General features: G+C 36.1%; 1 protein-coding gene across 2 annotated transcripts in view; it reads right to left on the reverse strand.

The window, feature by feature from the left end:
- GPC5 (glypican 5) overlaps nucleotides 1-20,100 on the reverse strand; it is a 1,608,220-nt gene that overhangs the window by 1,295,535 nt on the left and 292,585 nt on the right. For both annotated transcript variants that reach the window (XM_018056453.1, XM_018056455.1), the window contains exon 3: nucleotides 6,912-7,606. In XM_018056453.1, the coding sequence (XP_017911942.1) occupies nucleotides 6,912-7,606 (695 nt within the window). The remainder of the gene's footprint in view (nucleotides 1-6,911; nucleotides 7,607-20,100) is intronic.

Raw genomic sequence — 20,100 nt, forward strand, 5'->3', positions numbered from 1 at the left:
CACTGGAAGGGGAAATGGCAATCCATTCCAGTATTCTTGCCTGGAGAATCCCATGGAGAGAGGAACTTGGTGTGTGTGCTACAGTCCTTGCATCACTGAGAGTTGGACATGACTGAATTGACTTAACATGCGTGCACACAGCCAAGTACAAAAATATACATGAATGAAAGCTCCTAAACAAAATTAACTTTGCTTCAGAAATAATGCCTTCTTGGCTTTGTGTAGATTGTTGGAGGAGATCACTGAGAGGATGTGACTGCTGGTTCACTCAAGAGCAGGACCCAGGCAATCAGAGGCTCCTCATCCATCTACCACATCCTTGAAATATATGGGTCACCCACCATTCCCACACTTGGAGTGGTTTCAGGGACACAGCCTTGAGAGACTAATGTGTTGCCTTAGTTTGTCCCACAGTCTGTATTATGTGCAATTGAATATACATGATTTTTAGGAAAATATATACCACATTATTGAAAAAACAGAACAAAATTTAGTGTTTTACTATAAATAATCCAGGCTATTATTTTAATTTTCTTTTCAATTTATATATAAAGATATCAATGAGATACCTAAAAATACACATCAACTTATTAGGCTTTCATTTTACGGATTCAGATAAATATAGATGTGTAGAGAAGTAGTGATCAGATATCCCTTTTCTCAACAACATAGTTTAATTAGAGTGCATTAGTGTGTACAATGCAGATACTTAAATGCAATATTGATAGGTTTTAAAACTGAAGTACGTAGCCATCCTGAAGTAATTTGGATGCAACCAGCTGAAACTGTACTAATGGTGCAAAGGTAAGAGACGTGGAAAATTGGTTTTCTATTTTAAAATACAGAGTGGAACTTTTATTGTTAAAAATCATGCTTTGGAACCCAGTTCAGTTCAGTTGCTCAGTCGTGTCTGACTCTTTGTGACCCCATGAACTGTAGCACTCCAGGCCACCCTGTCCATCACCAACTCCCGGAGTTCACTCAGATTCACGTCCATCTAGTCAGTGATGCCATCCAGCCATCTCATCCTCTGTCGACCCCTTTTCCTCCTGCCCCCAATCCCTCCCAGCATCAGAGTCTTTTCCAATGAGTCAACTCTTTGCATGAGGTAGCCAAAGTATTGGAGTTTCAGCTTTAGCATCATTCCTTCCAATGAACACACAGGACTGATCTTTAGAATGCACTGGTTGGATCTCCTTGCAGACCAAGGGACTCTCAAGAGTCTTCTCCAACACCACACTTTGAAAGCATAAATTCATCGGCACACAGCCTTCTTCACACTCCAACTCTCACATCCATACATGACCACTGGAAAAACCATAGCCTTGACTAGACGGACCTTTGATGGCAAAGTCATGTCTCTGGCTTTTCAATATGCTATCTAGGTTGGTCATAACTTTCCTCCCAAGGAGTAAGTGTCTTTTAATTTCCTGGCTGCAATCACCATCTGCAGTGATTTTGGAGCCCTCCAAAATAAAGTCTGACACTGTTTCCACTGTTTCCCCATCTATTTCCCATGAAGTGATAAGACCGGATGCCATGATCTTCGTTTTCTGAATGTTGAGCTTTAAGCCAACTTTTTCACTCTCCTTTTTCACTTTCATCAAGAGGCTTTTTTGTTCCTCTTCACTTTCTGCCATAAGGGTGGTGTCTTCTGCTTTGGAATTCAGTGCAGGCTTAAAAACACACTTTTTGTGGCAGCAATTCCCATGATGGTGACATAGTTTCCCTAGGAAGGTCCCTCTTCCCAAAGAAACACAGATATGTGCAGCTACACACAGCTATTTTAGAAAGTAGCTGAGTAATTATTACACATCAAGCAAATGAAAAAAATACCCACGTGGAAACAGGTAGCACAGGCTGAGACACATACTTGCTATAAACTCCACACTCAACACAGTGCCAGACTTTCTTAGAGGGGCACCCTCAACCCCCAGCTGTAGGGACACAGCATACTGAAATTTATGAGATGCAGCAAAAGCAGGAAAGTTTATAGTGATAAACACCAACGTTAAGGAAAAAGAAAGAACTAAAATAAACAACCTAACTTTACACCTCAAGGAACCAGATAAAGCACAAACTAAGCCCAATATTACCAGAAAGAAGGGAATAACAAGGATCATACAGAAATAAATGAAATAGAGACCAGAAAAAAAAACAAGAAAATATCAACAAAATTAAGAGCTAATTTTTGAAAGAGAAGAAAAATGACTAATCTTTAGCTAGAATAAGGAAAAAATGAGAGAAGACTAAAGTAAATGAAATTATAAATGAAAGAGGAGATATTACAACTGACACTATAGAAATGCAAAGGACCATGAGATTATTATGAAAAATTATAGGCCAACAAATTGGATAACCTGAAAGAAATGGATAAATTCCTAAAATTAAGTCCTACCAAGACCAAGACATGAAAAAACAGAAAACTTGAACAGCACCAATAATGAATAAGGAGATTTAATCAATAATTAAAAAGAAAAAAAACTCTTACCAAAGCTCAGAACTAGATGGTTTCACTACTGAATTCTTTCAAATATTTAAAGAAGAATTTTATTTTGTCAATTGTATTTCAATAAAGCTGAAAAAAACCTTTTTATTTCTACAATGGTATAGAATCAACATTCAGTTGAGCTCTTGGTAACATTTATTCCATTTAGAAAATATTAAAACATTGAAATTAACCCAGATGCTGCATTCTTGTTTCTTTAATAAATTAAAGCATTCAATTATAGAAATAAATAATGTTCTAAATTTAATCAATAGCAAGTATACTTTTAAAATACTGTTTTTATTTAAAGAATGAAAACATGATTTCCTATCAAGTATCATGCAATCATTTAATCAGTTCCTACCAAGAAAATCATTCAGCCATTTCCTCATAATGAAATTATTTTTATCAAAGAATTAGCAATTAAAATCATCAATATTAAAACTCATTGTAGATTTCAAAATAATGCTCTTTAAAACTTTTAGGTTTTTCTTTTCCTTCAGGAAAATCTTTACAATTATCTGCTTATATTAAACGCCCATTTAAAACACTTTTTGATTTCTATATCACAGGTTAAGAAAGAGGTGTTCATTTTAAAAGTATTTAAAACATCAGAGAAATCAATATGATATTTATAAATAATATAACATAATAATAATTAGTAGGCTTTAAACAGTTATCTCATAGAAAACCTAAACTCATTTTAATCTCAAAAGAACCCTGTGATGTAGGTACAGTTATTGTTCCATTTTACCAAAGAGAGCTTCCCTGGTGGCTCAGACCGTAAAGCGTCTGCCTACAATGCGGGAGATCCGGCTTCAATCCCTGAAGATCTCCTGGAGAAGGCAATGGCAATCCACTCCAGTATTCTTGCCTGGAAAATCCCATGGACGGAGGAACCTGGTAGGCTACAGTCCATTGGGTTGCAAAGAGTCGGACACGACTAAGCAACTTTACTGTTTACCAGAGGAAACTCAAGAAAGATTAAACAATCAAGTTCCCAAACTCACAGCTAGTAAATGGTAGAACAGATGGGAAATGTACTCAGAGATTAGGACTTGTGTTTTTAATCTTCATACTTCAATGGTTCTCTGTTAATACTTTATTAGATTTTTGTCTTAATCCCCAGACAATTACAAAATTAAAACATTCTAAGTTAGATTTTGCTTCTTTAATGGTTTTATAAATAGAAGATATTTATGATTTCCTCAGGAAACCAATAATTTTTTTCCAGTTGAAATTCATCCAACAGAAGTGAGATGCATCAGGTACCCCTATGGATTTCTTAAAGTGGATGGATACAAGTATTTACTGAAGACAAGATTTGAAAGTACTAGATCTCAGAGATTGCTCTGGGAATGTGAGAAAGTCATTATTTTCTGGCTCACCAGTAATTTATTTTGAATTTATTAAATTCACTGATGTGTGAACTGGTTATCAAAACTTGATAAACAGCTTATAAATCACTTTGAAGTTGGCAGAAATAAATATTAATGAATCAATTTTCAAGGAATTTAATGTCAGTTTCTCCTTCTGTCACCATAAGTTAAAGAATCTCAGTTGTTTTATTTGAAAAAGAATCTACAATTCATTAGTAATAACTGATGTTTTCAAGATAGTTATAGGACCATTTATTATATGAAAATAGAATTAATTGCTTAAAAGAAAGGAATGCTCTTTGAAAAATCCACCAAGGAGTTTCATATAACAAAAGTGTTGCTTAAAATATATTTATAGAACACAAGTTTGATGATGATTTTAATCCTTTAAGATAGTAAAGTAACCTGCTTCACCAAGGTTTGAACAGGGGTGGCCCCATAATTCGAAAAGAGAAAAGCAAATTTCTCAGGGACCAAGTAGCTGCCAATGTCAGAGCCATATCATATTGCACTTAAACCATCATTTCCTTCTTTACTCAGGATGAAACAGACTCAGAGGGTTTTAGGAAATTGTTCAGGCCACATGAATAATGAGTAGCAAACTCAGGATTTGAAAACAGGCTATGTTTGACTCTTAATGATCCCATATTCTGTACCACACCAGGTTCCTCTGTCCGTGAAATTCTCCAGGCAATAATACTGGAGTGGGTAGCCATTCCCTTCTCCAGAGGATCTTCCGACCCAGGGATCAAACCCAGGTCTCCTGAATTACAGGCAAATTCTTTACCATCTGAGCCACCAGGGAATTCTGAAAACATGTCTATCTAACTACAAATTTATGTTAGTTTAGCTTTGAAATTGAAAAAAAAAATTAGATATATAATAATATACAATAATCTACGTGGTAGATTTTAAGGATGCAAAAAGGCACTCCAAGGCTCCAAAAGACAAAATAAAAATAATCTTAAAAATCTGGGTATTTATCTACCTATCTATCTATATATAAGAAAACTCTGGCCCCAAGAGGTTAGATGGCTCGTCACAAATTAATAATTCAAATCTGGGCTTCATTTCAGATTTCCTGTACTTGTTTTCCTTCTGGAGATATGCAATATCATAATATTGATATTTTGTTTCCTAGACCTAAATGCTTATTCCTCATTAACTATGAAGTACATGAAATCTTAGAAGTCTTTTGAGTTGGCTTATTATATCTCTTGCAAAAGTTCTGGTACATGTATGATCTCCCTAAAGGGATGAGAGATTGCCAAACAACCAGGACAACTGTATATGGTTGGGAACCTTATTGGCTGTGTAAGGATACCCAGGTGAGTGGATTGGGAATGAGAGCGGAATTCCAGCTCACACTCTACCTTCAAGTCCCATCCACCTAAAGAGGGTACCATTTCTAATTTGCATGAAGGTACCATATTGGCTCATACGGTGCCAGGAGGACCTTGAAAGTTAGGAAGGAAGTGGGGTGTATATGCCTGGACATTAAGGTTCTCATATCCAATTTCTATTGGAAATTAATGAAAGCAACAGACTTACAAAGTCAATAATGAGAGCGTTTATTAATTCAGTAAATAAGGGCCAGGGTGGGAAGATGTATTCTGTTATTGCTAAGAAGCATTATTTTATTTCAGGACAAAATATTTAGGATAAAGAGCAGCAGCATGTTCTACTTCACTGTATGGGATATAAGAACTATTACTAAAGGTGCCTGAGAATATTTCTACAGAATGTGAGAGAAATAGGAAATCTTATATCTTTTGGTTTGATTATTTTGCTTATTAAAGCCTTCTTGGAATAAAACACCATGATGCCATATACATCATGGTTTAAAAAAATTATCACACCATCACTATCCCAGGTTCTGGAAAGTCTCCAAAGAAACACTTTTGATAACAAGTCTTCATTTAATGACTACATAATTGGTGTTTTCTATTTGAAAGCTGAATACTTTTGAAATACCAACAATATCCATTTTTGGAGTACCAGGCAGTATACTAGCTAGTATGCCTAAATGATTGCCTATCTTCCCCAAAAATAGTACTCCAAAAGTTATTTGTTACTATTTTCTTCTTGTCAATAAGAAAACTGGGGCTCAAAGAAGCTAAGGGTCTTGAGAATTAATGGAAGAGTGCAGAATCAAATTTATGCTGGTCCTGATTTTAAAACCAAACCCTCTTTACCTCACTGAACTAACCCAATAAGGCCACTACTTAGAGGTAAAATACACTTGGTATTTTAGCTAACCAAAATTTTGATGTGTTACGTAAAATATGTTTAGAATTGAATATGACAATATGACAACCCATGCGTTCTCCCACTATTTCATAAAGTATTATTAAGCTTTCATAATTTAAAGTATATAATACTGTGATGAACATTGGGGTACACATGTTTCTTTCAATTCTGGTTTCCTCGGTGTGTATAACCAGCAGTGGGACTGCTGGGTCATAAGGCAGTTCTAGTTCCAGTTTTTTAAGGAATCTCCACAATGTTCTCCATAGTGGCTGTACTAGTTTGCATTCCCACCAACAGGGTAAGAGAGTTCCCTTTTCTCCACACCCTCTCCAGCATTTATTGCTTGTAGACTTTTGGATTGTAGCCATTCTGACTGGTGTGAAATGGTACCTCATTGTGGTCTTGATTTGCATTTCTCTGATAATGAGTGATGTTGAGCATCTTTTCATGTGTTTGTTAGCCATCTGGCATTGAAACATGTATAATATCATGTGAGAAATGAATCGCCAGTCTAGGTTCGATGCAGGATACAGGATGCTTGGGGCTGGTGCACCAGAATGACCCAGAGAGATGGTATGGGGAGGGAGGTGGGAGGGGGGTTCAGGATTGGGAACTCATGACACCCGTAGCAGATTCATGTTGATGTATGGCAAAACCAATACAGTATTGTAAAGTAAAATAAAGTAAAAAAAAAATAATAAAGTATATAATGATGTGCTTATAATCAACTCACTTTATGTATATAGCTAATTGTTGCACTTTAAGAAAGCAGGAAATTTTGAGTGGATGCTTACCTGTTCCGATAACTTCTGTCCATCAAGGTGGGCCTGCATCACAGCATCATTAACAAGCAAGTGGAAGTTCAGAAGCACGTGTTCAATGTCATAGGTCCCATGCATGGCATCTGAGAGCTCTTCCAGTGACCGGATGTACACATGCCAGTGTGAGTTAAGCTCTGCCACATGTGCCAAGCAGCCTCTCAAGACGTTGAGGCAATATCCCATGCAAGGCTTAGTGAGAGCCAGGCCTTGGCAGTGTGGGCAGTACTGCATCCTCAGCAGGGCTCTGCCACACTCTTTGGAGAAGTGCAGATGGTCTGTGGTATTGATGACTTCAATGCCCAGGTTCAGCGCCTGCAGAAACGTGCGACTGGGCAGCAGCGACCGTCCCATCTGTCCCAGCACTCTTTTGGGAATATTACCAAATGGGCTAATGTCCCGGCGGGCCATCCGGATGCATTCTGAGTATTCCAGGGAACTGTCAGTCACACCAGGGTTAATGAGATGATTGTAGACCAGAGGGAAAAGACTGTCAAAGAATCTGTTTACAAATTCTTCAGGATTAACATCCGCACCAAATAAATAGAGCCCTACATCGGTGAAGAGCTCCTGGGTGGAAGCGGAGGCTTCTAGGGCCATGTTCCTGTAGGTGTTGCAGAAAAGTATGCTGGTGTAATTTTCTGCTTGTCTGATGAGAGTTTCAAGGGTTTCTGTAACAAAAGCAGAAGTAAAGGATGAAAAGGCTTAGTATTCATATTAAAACTGGTCATCCATCTGCTCCACACAGTAAATGAGCTCAATGCAGCAAACCTAACCTAAGGATCTAAATGATCAGCCTACTAAACCCAATTGTGCTTTCCCAGGAAAATGACTGGTGGAAGGTGGGCATCATGCACAACACACACATTTTATAGATAGGTATTTCCTAGGATCAAACACAAAAAGTATAGAAATCAAAAAGAAGTTATGGGTAATAGTGATTTCTTATTAATTTTATTCATAATTGTTTATAACCCACAAACGATAAAAAAGAGTGTCACTAAGAAAACAATTTATATTCATGAGTTCAATCTTTACTAAAGAAAATGACATTAAAATTTGATTCAATATCTACTGTACTTTTTATGGTTTCTCTCCTTTTCTTTTTTTTTTTTTCAGAATGAAAGCTGCTGCTGCTACTGCTAAGTCACTTCAGTCGTGTCCAACTCTGTGTGACCCCAGAGACAACAGCCCACCAGGCTCCCCCGTTCCTGGGATTCTCTAGCAGATCATAAACTAGATACTGTAAACAGAGGTTAAATTTCCAAATGGAAACCTGAACATCATCATGCCTCCTCGACGGTTCAGATTAAAAGAAAATAAAGCATTTCATGGCTAAACCATCCTTAAAATTGTCAAATCTTGTTAAGAAGTGAGACAGTCCATCAGTTTCAAAATTGATGGAAATAAGTGTGTGACCACCTTCTGAACTGTCTTGTGATCTTTTGTTTTTATCATCTTATCTTCAAGGACTTTACTGTGGGATATTTTATTATCTTATTTCTTTAATAAACGCTTCCAGGTCAATTTTTCCACAGAAAGAATGGAGAATAATTCATCCACAAATTAAAGGAGGCTGTAGTAATCAGCAGGGCTCCCCCGGTGGCTCAGAGGTGAAGAATCCACCTGCCAATGCATGAGATGTGGGTTCAACCCCTGGTTTAGGAAGATCCCCTGGAGAACCCACTCCAGTATTCTTGCCTCAGAAATCCCATGGAGCCTGATGAGCTACAGTCCATGGGGTCACAAAAAGTCAGACACAACTTAGTGGCTAAAGAGCAGCAGCAGCAGCAGTAGTAATTAGCAAGTAAAAGCTGTATTTCAAAAATGATAGCTTTAGGCAACAGCCAATCACCTTGGATATCCTAGTAACTACATTTCAAAATTAGCCTAAATATGATACTAGACTGTGTCAATATATAATTAGCTATAAAATACATCAATAAAATTATCTCCCATAACCACAAAATCTTACAGTAATTTTAAATTAGGTTGTAAAGACCACATCAAACCATTGATATATTACAAAAAAAGATGAAATAACAATAGAATAAAGTGAAATGATTAAAAAAAAAAAACAGAGTTACCGGGAGAGCTATTAATGAAGTGAAACTTGGTCATTAATATACCATAATATCCTAAAAACCAGAAAAAAATATTTTTTTTCACAGAGAATACATATAAGACACAATATACTCTGTATTCTAATTCTGAGATGGATTCGTATTGAGTCCCCGGCTTGAGTGTGATATATCAAAGTGCAGGCTATGGGCTAAATGAGTGTCCCCTCCAAAACTTCTTATGTTGAAAGTTAATTTCCAATGGAATGGTATTTGGAAATAGAAGCTTTGGGAGAGTGACTCGGCCTGGGGAGCAGATCCCTAGTGGATGGGATTAGTGACCCTATACAAGAGACCCCCGAGTGTCCCCTTGCCCCTTCTATGAAATGAAGACATGGCCAGAAAATGTCCATTTGTGAACCAGGAAGTGAGCTTTCACCAGACATGGAAACTGCCAGTACCCTGCTAAATTTCTGTTGATAAACCACCCAGTCTATGGTATTCTGTTTTAGTAGCTGAAACTGAGACAGTGCCTCTACACTACAATCTAAGGCAAGCAACACTTTCAAAGAAGTTGCAACTCTATTACAGCACAGACACTTCAAATAAGAATTTTTTTAATTTAATGTTTAATGCACTTTGATAAGCTTCTATTTTTATGGCAGTTAACACAGAAGTGATTAAACAGTAACATATACCTAGGCAGGACTCCTATGCTTACCCACGCCTCTCCAGCACCCACTATGCTGTATGTTAAACTATGTATAAACTACACACTGTGCATGTATGCTAAGTTGCTTTAGTCGTGCCTGACTCTTCGTGACCCTATGGACTGTAGCCAGGCAGGCTCCTGTGTCCCTGGAATTCTCCAAGCAAGCATACTAGAGTGGGTTGCCATGACCTTCTCCCAGGGATCTTCCCAATCCACGATCAAACCCATGGGTCTTGCGGCTACGGCATTGCAGGCAGATTCTTTATTGTCTGAGCCACCAGGGAAGGGTTCAGTTGAGGTTAGCTACTCTGCCAACTGAGATTGTATTAAACATGAGGTTTTCCAACTGCCCTGATCAGCTGGGTTGTATGGGGAAACTACAAATCACGGGGTCTCTGCACTGAAATTCGGGAGTCTCTATGTGACAATCAGCCTGGGTTAGTCTTTTGGCTTGACCTGGTTTTGAAACTGCAATTACAGGTTATCTATGACATGTCCTCTCTGCAAGCATTCCACCACAGCAGTCTGACCTCAGAGCTGCAATCTCTACCACTACACTGTTTCTAAAGATTCACAGGAGTGAATGTGAAAGGGAAATTAAACCTTTGTGGTTGGAACTAAAATAAAACTGCTAAGATTATATTTTTTCAATAATACTGGATCATTTTTCTCAGCAATTTATGGCTATGAATTGTGAGGCTCCAAATGATTTTATTTACCAAAAATGGTTAAATAGCAATGCTTGCAAATAATTTAAGCTTTTTTAAAAGATAAAATAAGGATAGATGTAAAGAAACCCATATAACACAGTCACCTTTACATGCATTCCACCAAGTTTTCTAAGGCATGTACTCTAGAGGTATGTATTTGTGTTTGATACCTGCCATATGCCCTGTATGGTGAATGTAGAATGCTAGCCTAAGCAATACAAGTGTTACATCTGATTTCTGCTGACTCTGAATGATGAACAAACACACAATTTTTTTTGTTTTAATTTAAGTAAAAAATAAAACCTTATAAATTCCAGTCCCATTAAGTTATAACCTACAATGATTTAGGTATATATGGAATTTATCTTTTTGGTTGCATAATTAGTAGGTTTAGCAAGTTAATTTATTTTATAAAAGCAATATTGGGAATATATTTAATATTTAGGAGCATTCATTCAAAATAAAAATGAAGATATTAGTTTTAATATTGTTGTTTCTTTATAGGACTGCACTGTTGGCAGTAAACTAAGTTGACTACTGTTTGTTAGTAATTAAAAAATAAATTTCTATTAAAACGTCTACAATCTTTATTTCAGACTGTTTTTCCTCTGATTCAGCTTTATTATTTAAACAAAATGATTAAAATCTGGGAAAAAGTTTAAAATCATATTACAGCAACACTTAATAAAATTTTAGTTTTCTTAACTATATATTAATTTTACTACCCCTTTGAATAAGAGATTGCACACTCTGAAATATCAACATTCTGATTAAATACTGAACACAAAACGGCTTTTAAAAATACTTATTTTACAATATTCTTCACTATGCAATTAACTCATCACAATATAAGGATTTTTCTTTCAACCTGTGTTGAATCTAATATTGACATAGTCCAGTTAACTGAATCCCCTAAACATATACTAGGCATGCATTTTTGAATGTGTTCTTTGAAATGTTCTTAAATCCAATCAATGATGAGAACTGTTGCTCTGTATACATTTCTTCTTTAATGCCTAGAGATAAATATACTTTTGTCAATCTTTGAACCTAATAAATTCATAAATTTTAATTTATAAACACGTATCAGGAACTGAACAATCTAGAAGTCAATAATTTGGATGATTTTGTTAGTGATTTTTCTGAAAAGTTTATAAAGTCAAAGTCAAATTTACTAAAATTATTTGTTTGTATTAACTCTGAATTTGCAAGAATTATCACTTTGTTCTACTGTTTACTCTGAAGTTGTGTCCTTCCATTTTATGGAATTAACATTATGATTTTAACAAGAATTTAAACTTGTCAAAAGAATTGTCAAATGAACAAAGTATTTTGCATCTCTGTAAAAGAATAACCAACATTTAAATCAGCATTTATAAATCCAAAGATAGGATGGGTACTGAATAATTAATCAAATCTACTTAATTATTAAAAAGAAACTATATATTGTTTTGACTATAAAATTTTAATAAATAAAACATATTCCTTACTCAAGCTATATAAGTAATAGCTTTTTATTGATGTGCCAAAAACTGTAACATATTTAGAATAAACATTTGTAACATTTCTTTAAAGAGTTTAAGAAATAGCCTAGAAAAAATTATCTTCTTGCTGTTTTTCCATTGAGAATTTCAATAAGCTCTTCTTTTCAATGACACCAGATTAAGTCTACCAATACAGCAAATTTTCAACTTTCCTTTTAATGCCTAAGAATGGTTGATTGAATTGAAAACTGCAATCTAATAATTGAATAAAAAACAATTTCTCCCAGCTTTATGAGAAAATTAATTTATGTATTATCTCATTAAGTAGAAACTGAATTTGGAATGCATGAAGTTTTTCTTCATCTACTTTAGTTTTCAACAATAACATTGTGAAAACTTAATAACAAAACACCTACAACTAGAAATTTTATATTAACTTTTTCAAGCACACATTCCCTTTAGAGACATTTTATTATAGGTACAAAGAACAACTGACATTTAAATCAACGATTTAAATTTAAATAAAGCTGGGAGAGAAAGAAAAGTCAAATGATTTGAAATTGAATTTGACAAATTGCAAAATGAGTGAAGATTTACACTCAGGTAGGTTTTTTGCAATGTGAGAAATAATATTTATGAGGCTTTTTACTGCTTTAAATATTAAGTTGATTTCAAAACTAATGATCATGAAATAACTACTATAATAACCTCCCCACCATGACATGAACAGACATTTTATGACCCTTCTCATATTTCATATTTTTATCATTTTCTACATATGAACACTTTAAGATACAAAATTTGAAGAGACTTTTATAATTTAAGGCCATAGACATCCTCAAATATAGCAATGAAAAAGATGAAGAAATATTAAGTCATATCAACCATGGATAATCAGATGATCTTACAATGTATATCTGGGTTGAAGAGAAATTTTTAGAGTTAATTTACGTATTTGTGCATTACAATTCTCAAGTCACAGATTTTGTTACTGTAACAGATAATTCATTACTATTCTGCTATATTAAGAGCTAGTTTATGCCAGAGACTATGTATCCCTCTGTACTGCATTATAGATAGATGAAAGATAGCCAGATCATTTAAAGAGCAATTTATTGACCAGTTTTTATCACAGACATATTACAATGAATTGTAGTTCCTCCTGCTCTTTTTTTCTTTGCAAAAAGGCCTTCCAATGATTTTAAAATAGTCACATGTAATAATTCATTTAATTATCAGAAGGTCACAAAAACTACTCTGAAGATATAATAAAAGAAGAAATTACCTATTTCTCTAGTTTGTGTTTATACTGAATTCATCCCTATTATATTTGCAAATTTCTTTAATTTTTTCATATAATAATAAACTATAATAAAATATATAATAAATGTTTTCAGAATATTAATTTAATGACATATTTTAAACATTAGTCATCTATACAAGTAAATAGTGAGTGCTATATTAAATTGTATCACCAAGAATTAACAGGTTGGTAAGTAATCTAGTCTCTTAGGATAAGCACTGTATGGAAAAATCCTTTCTCAACTTTTCTCCTTCCTCATTTTCCTCCCCATCAATTTGGTATATCATGGTGCTTCATATTTATTTCTAATATCATCCTGTAATCATTTATTTTCTAAACATTAATTTATGGTATTAGCAAGAATTTAAACTCAATTAAGCATTTGTGTAACCAATAAAATCAGTGCCAAACAATGCACAGCAGATTGTTTCATGAATTATTGTGGGTTAAAGATTTTAAATCAAGTCTAAGCCTTCTAAGAATCTTAAAATAAGCCCAGAAACACAATCTAGAAACACAAAACAATCATAAGGAACAGTACCTCATTCTCTAATATATATGACCTTCAACTTTTACACAGAACAAGAAGTTGATGGTCTTTTTGGTGTTTCCTCTCCCTCTTTTGCTTTTTGGTTAGTTTTATAATCTAACACACTGATCTCCTTTACTTCAATAAACAAAACCCTTTATGGCCACTCTCATAATTTTTACTCTCATTTTTTTTTGATATCTCAAAAAACGAGATGTTCTGTATTTTCAGCTTATTCTGGTATATTGTCTATTCTGTCTTCGATACACTCACATGGTTTATTTTGCCACAAAGTACTTGATTCATCCACTCAATCAACATTTTTGAGCAACTTCTGTATATCTCAAAGCTACAGCTAAAAACCATACAAATTTTTGTCCTCATGTGGCTTAGAATCTAAAAGGTAAGAGAATATTATTAATGCAAATAAATAAATATGACGTGTGTGAATTTAAGTACTATAAGAAAAAAAAACGGTAAAGGACAGGAGGTGATGTGGTGGTATCTTGGGTGGCTTTAGGTCAATTTGTCCATAACCAGTTCAATAAAAGAATTAAGCATAAGTAAATCATCTAATTGATCTATTACCAAATGGCAAGCTTTCTGAATTTACCAAATATCTCTAAACTCTTCAAACTATATATAATGTTTCATCATTTGGCAAATTAAAAAAAAAATGATGTTGGCAAACTGGTTTGGACAAATTGACTTTTTAGTGACTGACCATTTTATATAAGGTGAGCAGGAAAACCTTCTCTGAGGCGGTAATGTCTGAGCAAGGACCTCAGTAATGAAACAGAACCAGTCATGAGGAGAGGGGGCGTGGTTTGCAGATTCCGAGAAACTGGACTGCGAGGTTCTGAGCTGTGAAGAAGCTTGTTGACTTTGTAAAAAACAGAGGCATGTCAGTGTTACCGGAGACCAGTGAGTGAGTGGAAAGAAAGGTCAGAGAAGCAGGCAGGAATCACGGCAGGCTCACAGAACCGTGGAAAGGGGTTTGGGGTTTAATATGTATAATAAGAAGCTACAGAATAATTTTAAACATGGAGGAATATGATGTGGTTTGCATATTAAAGGATCTGGTTTGTACATTAAAGAAGAATCAACTGTTGGAGCAGGGGCATGACTAAAAGCAGGAAGTCCAGGGAATGGACTTCAGTAACACAAGTATAAAAATAATATGAGTGACAAGCACTGGGGGTTGTACTATAGCGGTCGTGGGGCAAGTTGCAAGAAGTGATAGCGTTGACCATATATACTACATGTGAGCTAAATCGCTTCAATTGTGTCCAGCTCTTTGCAACCCTATGGACTATAGCCCGCCAGGCTTCCTTATCGAAGGGATTCTCCAGGAAAGAATACTGGAGTGGGTTGCCATGCTCTCTTCCAGGGGATCTTCCTGAGCCAGGGATTCAACCTGTGCCTCATGTCTCCTGCACTGGGAGGCAGGTTCTTTACTACCAGCTCCACCTGGGAAGCCCCATATGTACTGAGGAATAGCCAAAGGACTTACTGTCATATGGCAAGTGTAGGATGCAGAGGAAACAAGGGAAAATTCTGAAGACTGTACCTCAGCACCTGGATGTGCACTGATGCCATTAACTCAGATAAGTAAGACTATGGCTACATTATGTTTGAGGTGTGAGTCAGAAATTAAAAATTCTATCTTGGACATGTTAAGACTGGTATAATGCCAATTAAAAATTCAAATGATGGGGAAACTTGAGGTTGGTGATATAGATCTGAGAAGGAGGAGTCATAGTGCTGGATGAAATAACCTGAAGAGAAAAGATAAGGAAGAGTGCAAAGACTGAGGAAAAGGACGGCAACCAGCAGGAAGCATGAGAATGAGAAAGCAGTGAAGGAAAGGGAAAATGAGGAAAGTGGAGTCTGCAAGAAACCACGGGAAGAAAGTGATTCAAGAAGAAAAAAATATTCCATCATCTCAAATAAGAGATCAACTGAGATGGGAATCACAATTGAGCATGGAAGCTGACAAGAGAGAGGCTCTTACTGACATTGCCAAAAGCTGCCTCAGCAGAATGTGAGCACAGAAGAGAATAGGAATTGAAGCAAGTATGGACAACTTTCTTGCAAATGTTTGCTTTAGTGGAAGTAGAGAACCTAGGCAAATGCCCAAGGGATATTCGAGGTCAAAGGGTTTTATGTTTTTTTGCAGAAGGAGAATTTACTGGATATTCCTACACTAATAGGAGTAATTTAATAGATAAATGAAAACTGATGACTAAGGAGAGGGCATGGGAGAAAATCCTTTGAATAAGAAAAACAATGTGATCTAGGGACATGGGTCTCCTGCATTGCATTGCACGTAGATTCTTTACTGTCTGAGCCACAAGGGGAGCTAACTATAATTATTCCTCATTTTGAAAACTAATATTATTGCTGTAGCAAAAATTAGTGAAAAGCGAGCCCTAATGTGTTGTGCTAGAATCAAATAAGCTGAGTATTTCCTAACATTTGGAATTAACTGAAAATATCTTTATGTCTGAAAAATATATGTGAGATCTTTATCACCAAACACATATGGAGGAGGAAATAAAAACTCTTGCTCTTTTACCATATGCAACCCTTTTTTAGGAAGTTTATATTTGAAGAGACTGCAAAGGAAGATGCACTAGGATTTAGTTAGAAGGAGAAAGTCAAGTTCCACACAAGATAAAGTCTGAGAAAATGGGAATTGTTGCTGGTGATGGTCTGCAAATCCCATTAAGGAAGGGCAGACGGTTTGAGCAGCCTGAGATAATTGATAGGGGCTTTCCTGAGCCACTGACATGGTTCAGAGGTCTCCCACAATTTCTTCCTAACCAAGCGCAATGCTCTTCTAAGGCTCGTACTCTCTCGGTTACTCTAGTCTCTACATTTGGTGACAGTCTTTTACATCTGAGTGATTTTTTTCCCCTTTCACTCATTCTTCTACATCCTAGACCAGCTTTTCCAAAGCCATGGCTCTTGTTCCATATGACCTCACTCAAACAGTAGTAAACAGTAAACTCCCAAGCTAATGACTCCCAAACCTACATACATTGCTCAGTGATTCCCAAATTTTTCATTGCAGGATCCTTTATATTCTTACAAGTTATTGAGAAACATAGAGAGCTTTTTACTTTGATGGGTTTACATTTATTAATATATATTATTTTAAAACTAAAACTTGACTATTTAAAAATATTTACTAATTACACCTAAAAATAAGCAGAACAAATTTATCACATTGGAATAAATTATATATTTTGTTACAAAATGACTTGTTTTCCAAAACAAAATGTTGGTGTGCAGCATGGCATTATTTTATATTATTGCAAATTTCATTACTGCCTGCCTTAATAATCAAGAAGAGCTGTATTCTCATATCTGCTTCTGAATTGAATTTGTTATAATATGCTATTTTGGTTGAGATATATGACAAAAATCCAGCCATTTACATATATGCAGTTGCCAAAGGAAGGTATATTTAATTATCTTTTCAAATAATTATTAGCTTTTATCTTTGATGTTATACCAAAATTTGACAAGTGCTTAATTGTAATGTCCCATTGGTCTTTATTTCACTATAAATGGTTTGGTCATTTACGCATAATTTTTCAATTTATGCACTGACATTTGAAAAGTTTTAGTTCATGCATTATTCAAAATTTCCCAGTGCTGACACACATTATCATATCTGTACGTATTAGGGAATTTTCAAGTTTATGATGACTGCTATATGTTCTCTAGAATTCCAATTTTCTCTTGAAAGATCAAATGCTATATCACTGGGAACAAAACTATAAGTTGTTTTTCTTGAAGTGGCAGGTTCATCTTGTCCAAATTTGAGAAAATGTCTGCCAGGTATTCAAGTCTGAACCATCATATTTCGTCTGTCAATCATTTTTTTTTTCCCACGAAAATGAAGTATGTTCAGGAAAAAAAGTGACTAGTTCAGCTTGCAAGTCAAACAATTGCATAAGTGCCTTTCATCAAGACAGCCATTAAAATTCAGTATGCAGAAGATGTACTTCATGTATTCTCTTACCTCACAGAATACAGAAAACATATATAATTCTGGGTCGACATTTTAAAATATTAATAATTTTTACAGCTTCCTCAGGACATTCTTCAATGAAACTGGATGTTATTTTTTCCTGTGAGTCTGTAGATGTAAAGAATACAATGACTACAAGTACAGTTTGGTGGCACTAATTTAACTTGTGTTAAAGCTCTAAATGTTTTGCTCACTATTGTGTTTGCACTAACATTGCAAAAGCCAGTAATTGAAACATGTATAATATCATATAAGAAATGAATCACCAGTCTAGGTTTGATGCAGGATATAGGATGCTTGGGGCTGGTGCACTGGTATGACCCAGAGAGATGAAATGGGAAGGGAGGTGGGAGGGGGATTCAGGATTGGGAACACGTGTACACCCATGCCGGATTCATGTTGATGTATGGCAAACCAGTACAGTATTGTAAAGTAAGATAAAGTAAAAAAAAAATTAAAACAAAAAAGAGCAAAAAAAAAAAAAAAAAAAGCCAGTAGAGAGAAATATGCAAAGCAAGTCTTAGTACTATAAAATTGTTTTGATCTCCTATACATACTAAAAGGATTTGGGGAACCTCATAATACACTCTGAGAATTGATATTAGAGCAAAAGTTATCTACCTAGATGTCTATTACTCAATGCCTAACATCAACCTGAATCTCCCTCTATTCCCTTCTACTTTTCTCAGTATCTTTCTGACCTCTTATCTCATAACCAGGATATATATACTAGCCTTGGAAGCATGCAGTCCTGAAACTTTTACTTCCTATTTCATACTGCCTTTCACCTATTTATTTAAACACAATGTTCACTTAAGAACCATGTCCAAATACCATCAGTTCAGTTCAGTTCAGTCGCTCAATCATGTCGTACTCTTTGTGACCCCATGAATCACAGCACGCCAGGCCTCCCTGTCCATCACCAGCTCCCGAAGTTTACCCAAACTCATGTCCATCGAGTTGGTGATGCCATCCAGCCATCTCATCTTCTGTCATGCCCTTCTCCTCCTGCCCTCAATCCCTCCCAGCATCAGGGCATTTTTCAATGAGTCAACTCTTCGCATGAGGTGGCCAAAGTATTGGAGTTTCAGCTTCAGCATCAGTCCTTCCAATGAACACACAGGACTGATCTCCTTTAGAATGCACTGGTTGGATCTCCTTGCAGTCCAAGGGACTCTCAAGAGTCTTCTCCAATACCACAGTTCAAAAGCATCAGTTCTTCAGTGCTCAGCTTTCTTTATAGTCCAACTCTCATATCCATACATGACCACAGAAAAACCATAGCCTTGACTAGATGGACCTTTGTTGGTAAAGTAATGTCTCTGCTTTTGAATATGCTATCTAGGTTGGTCATAACGTTCCTTCCAAGGAGTAAGCATCGTTTAATTTCATGGCTGCAGTCACCATCTGCAGTGATTTTGGAGCCCAAAAAAATAAAGGCTGACACTGTTTCCACTGTTTCCCCATTATTTCCCATGAAGTGATGGGACCGGATGCCATGATCTTTGTTTTCTGAATGTTGAGCTTTAAGCCAACTTTTTCACTCTCCTCTTTCACTTTCATCAAGAGGCTTTTTAGTTCCTTTCCACTTTCTGCCATAAGGGTGGTGTCATCTGCATATCTGAGATTATTGATATTTTCCCCACAATCTTGATTCCAGCTGTGCTTCTTCCAGTCCAGCGTTTCTCATGATGTACTCTGCATAGAAGTTAAATAAGCAGGGTGACAGTATACAGCCTTGACGTCCTCCTTTTCCTATTTGAAACCAGTCTGTTGTTCCATGTCCAGTTCTAACTGTTGCTTCCTGACCTGCATATAGGTTTCTCAAGAGGCAGGTTAGGTGGTCTGGTATTCCCATCTCTTTCAGAATTTTCCACAGTTTGCTGTCATCCACACAGTCAAAGGCTTTGGCATAGTCAACAAAGCAGAAATAGATGTTTTGCTGGAACTCTCTTGCTTTTTCCATGATCCAACGGATGTTGGCAATTTGATCTCTGGTTCCTCTGCCTTTTCTAAAACCAGCTTGAATATCTGGAAGTTCACGGTTCACGTATTGCTTGGAGAATTTTGAGCATCACTTTACTAGCATGTGAAAGTGAAGCAGCTCAGTCATGTCTGACTCTTTGCGACCCCATGGACTGTAGCCTACTAGGCTCTTCCCTCCATGGGATTCTCCAGGCAAGAGTACTGGAGTGGGTTGCCATTTCCTTCTCTAGTGGATCTTCCCAACCCAGGGATCGAACCCGGGTCTTCCACATTGCAGGCAGATGCTTTAACCTCTGAGCCACCAGGGAAGCCCCTTTACTAGTGTGTGAGATGAGTGCA

Source organism: Capra hircus, chromosome 12 (genome assembly GCF_001704415.2).
Source record: "Capra hircus breed San Clemente chromosome 12, ASM170441v1, whole genome shotgun sequence".
NCBI lineage: Eukaryota > Metazoa > Chordata > Mammalia > Artiodactyla > Bovidae > Capra > Capra hircus.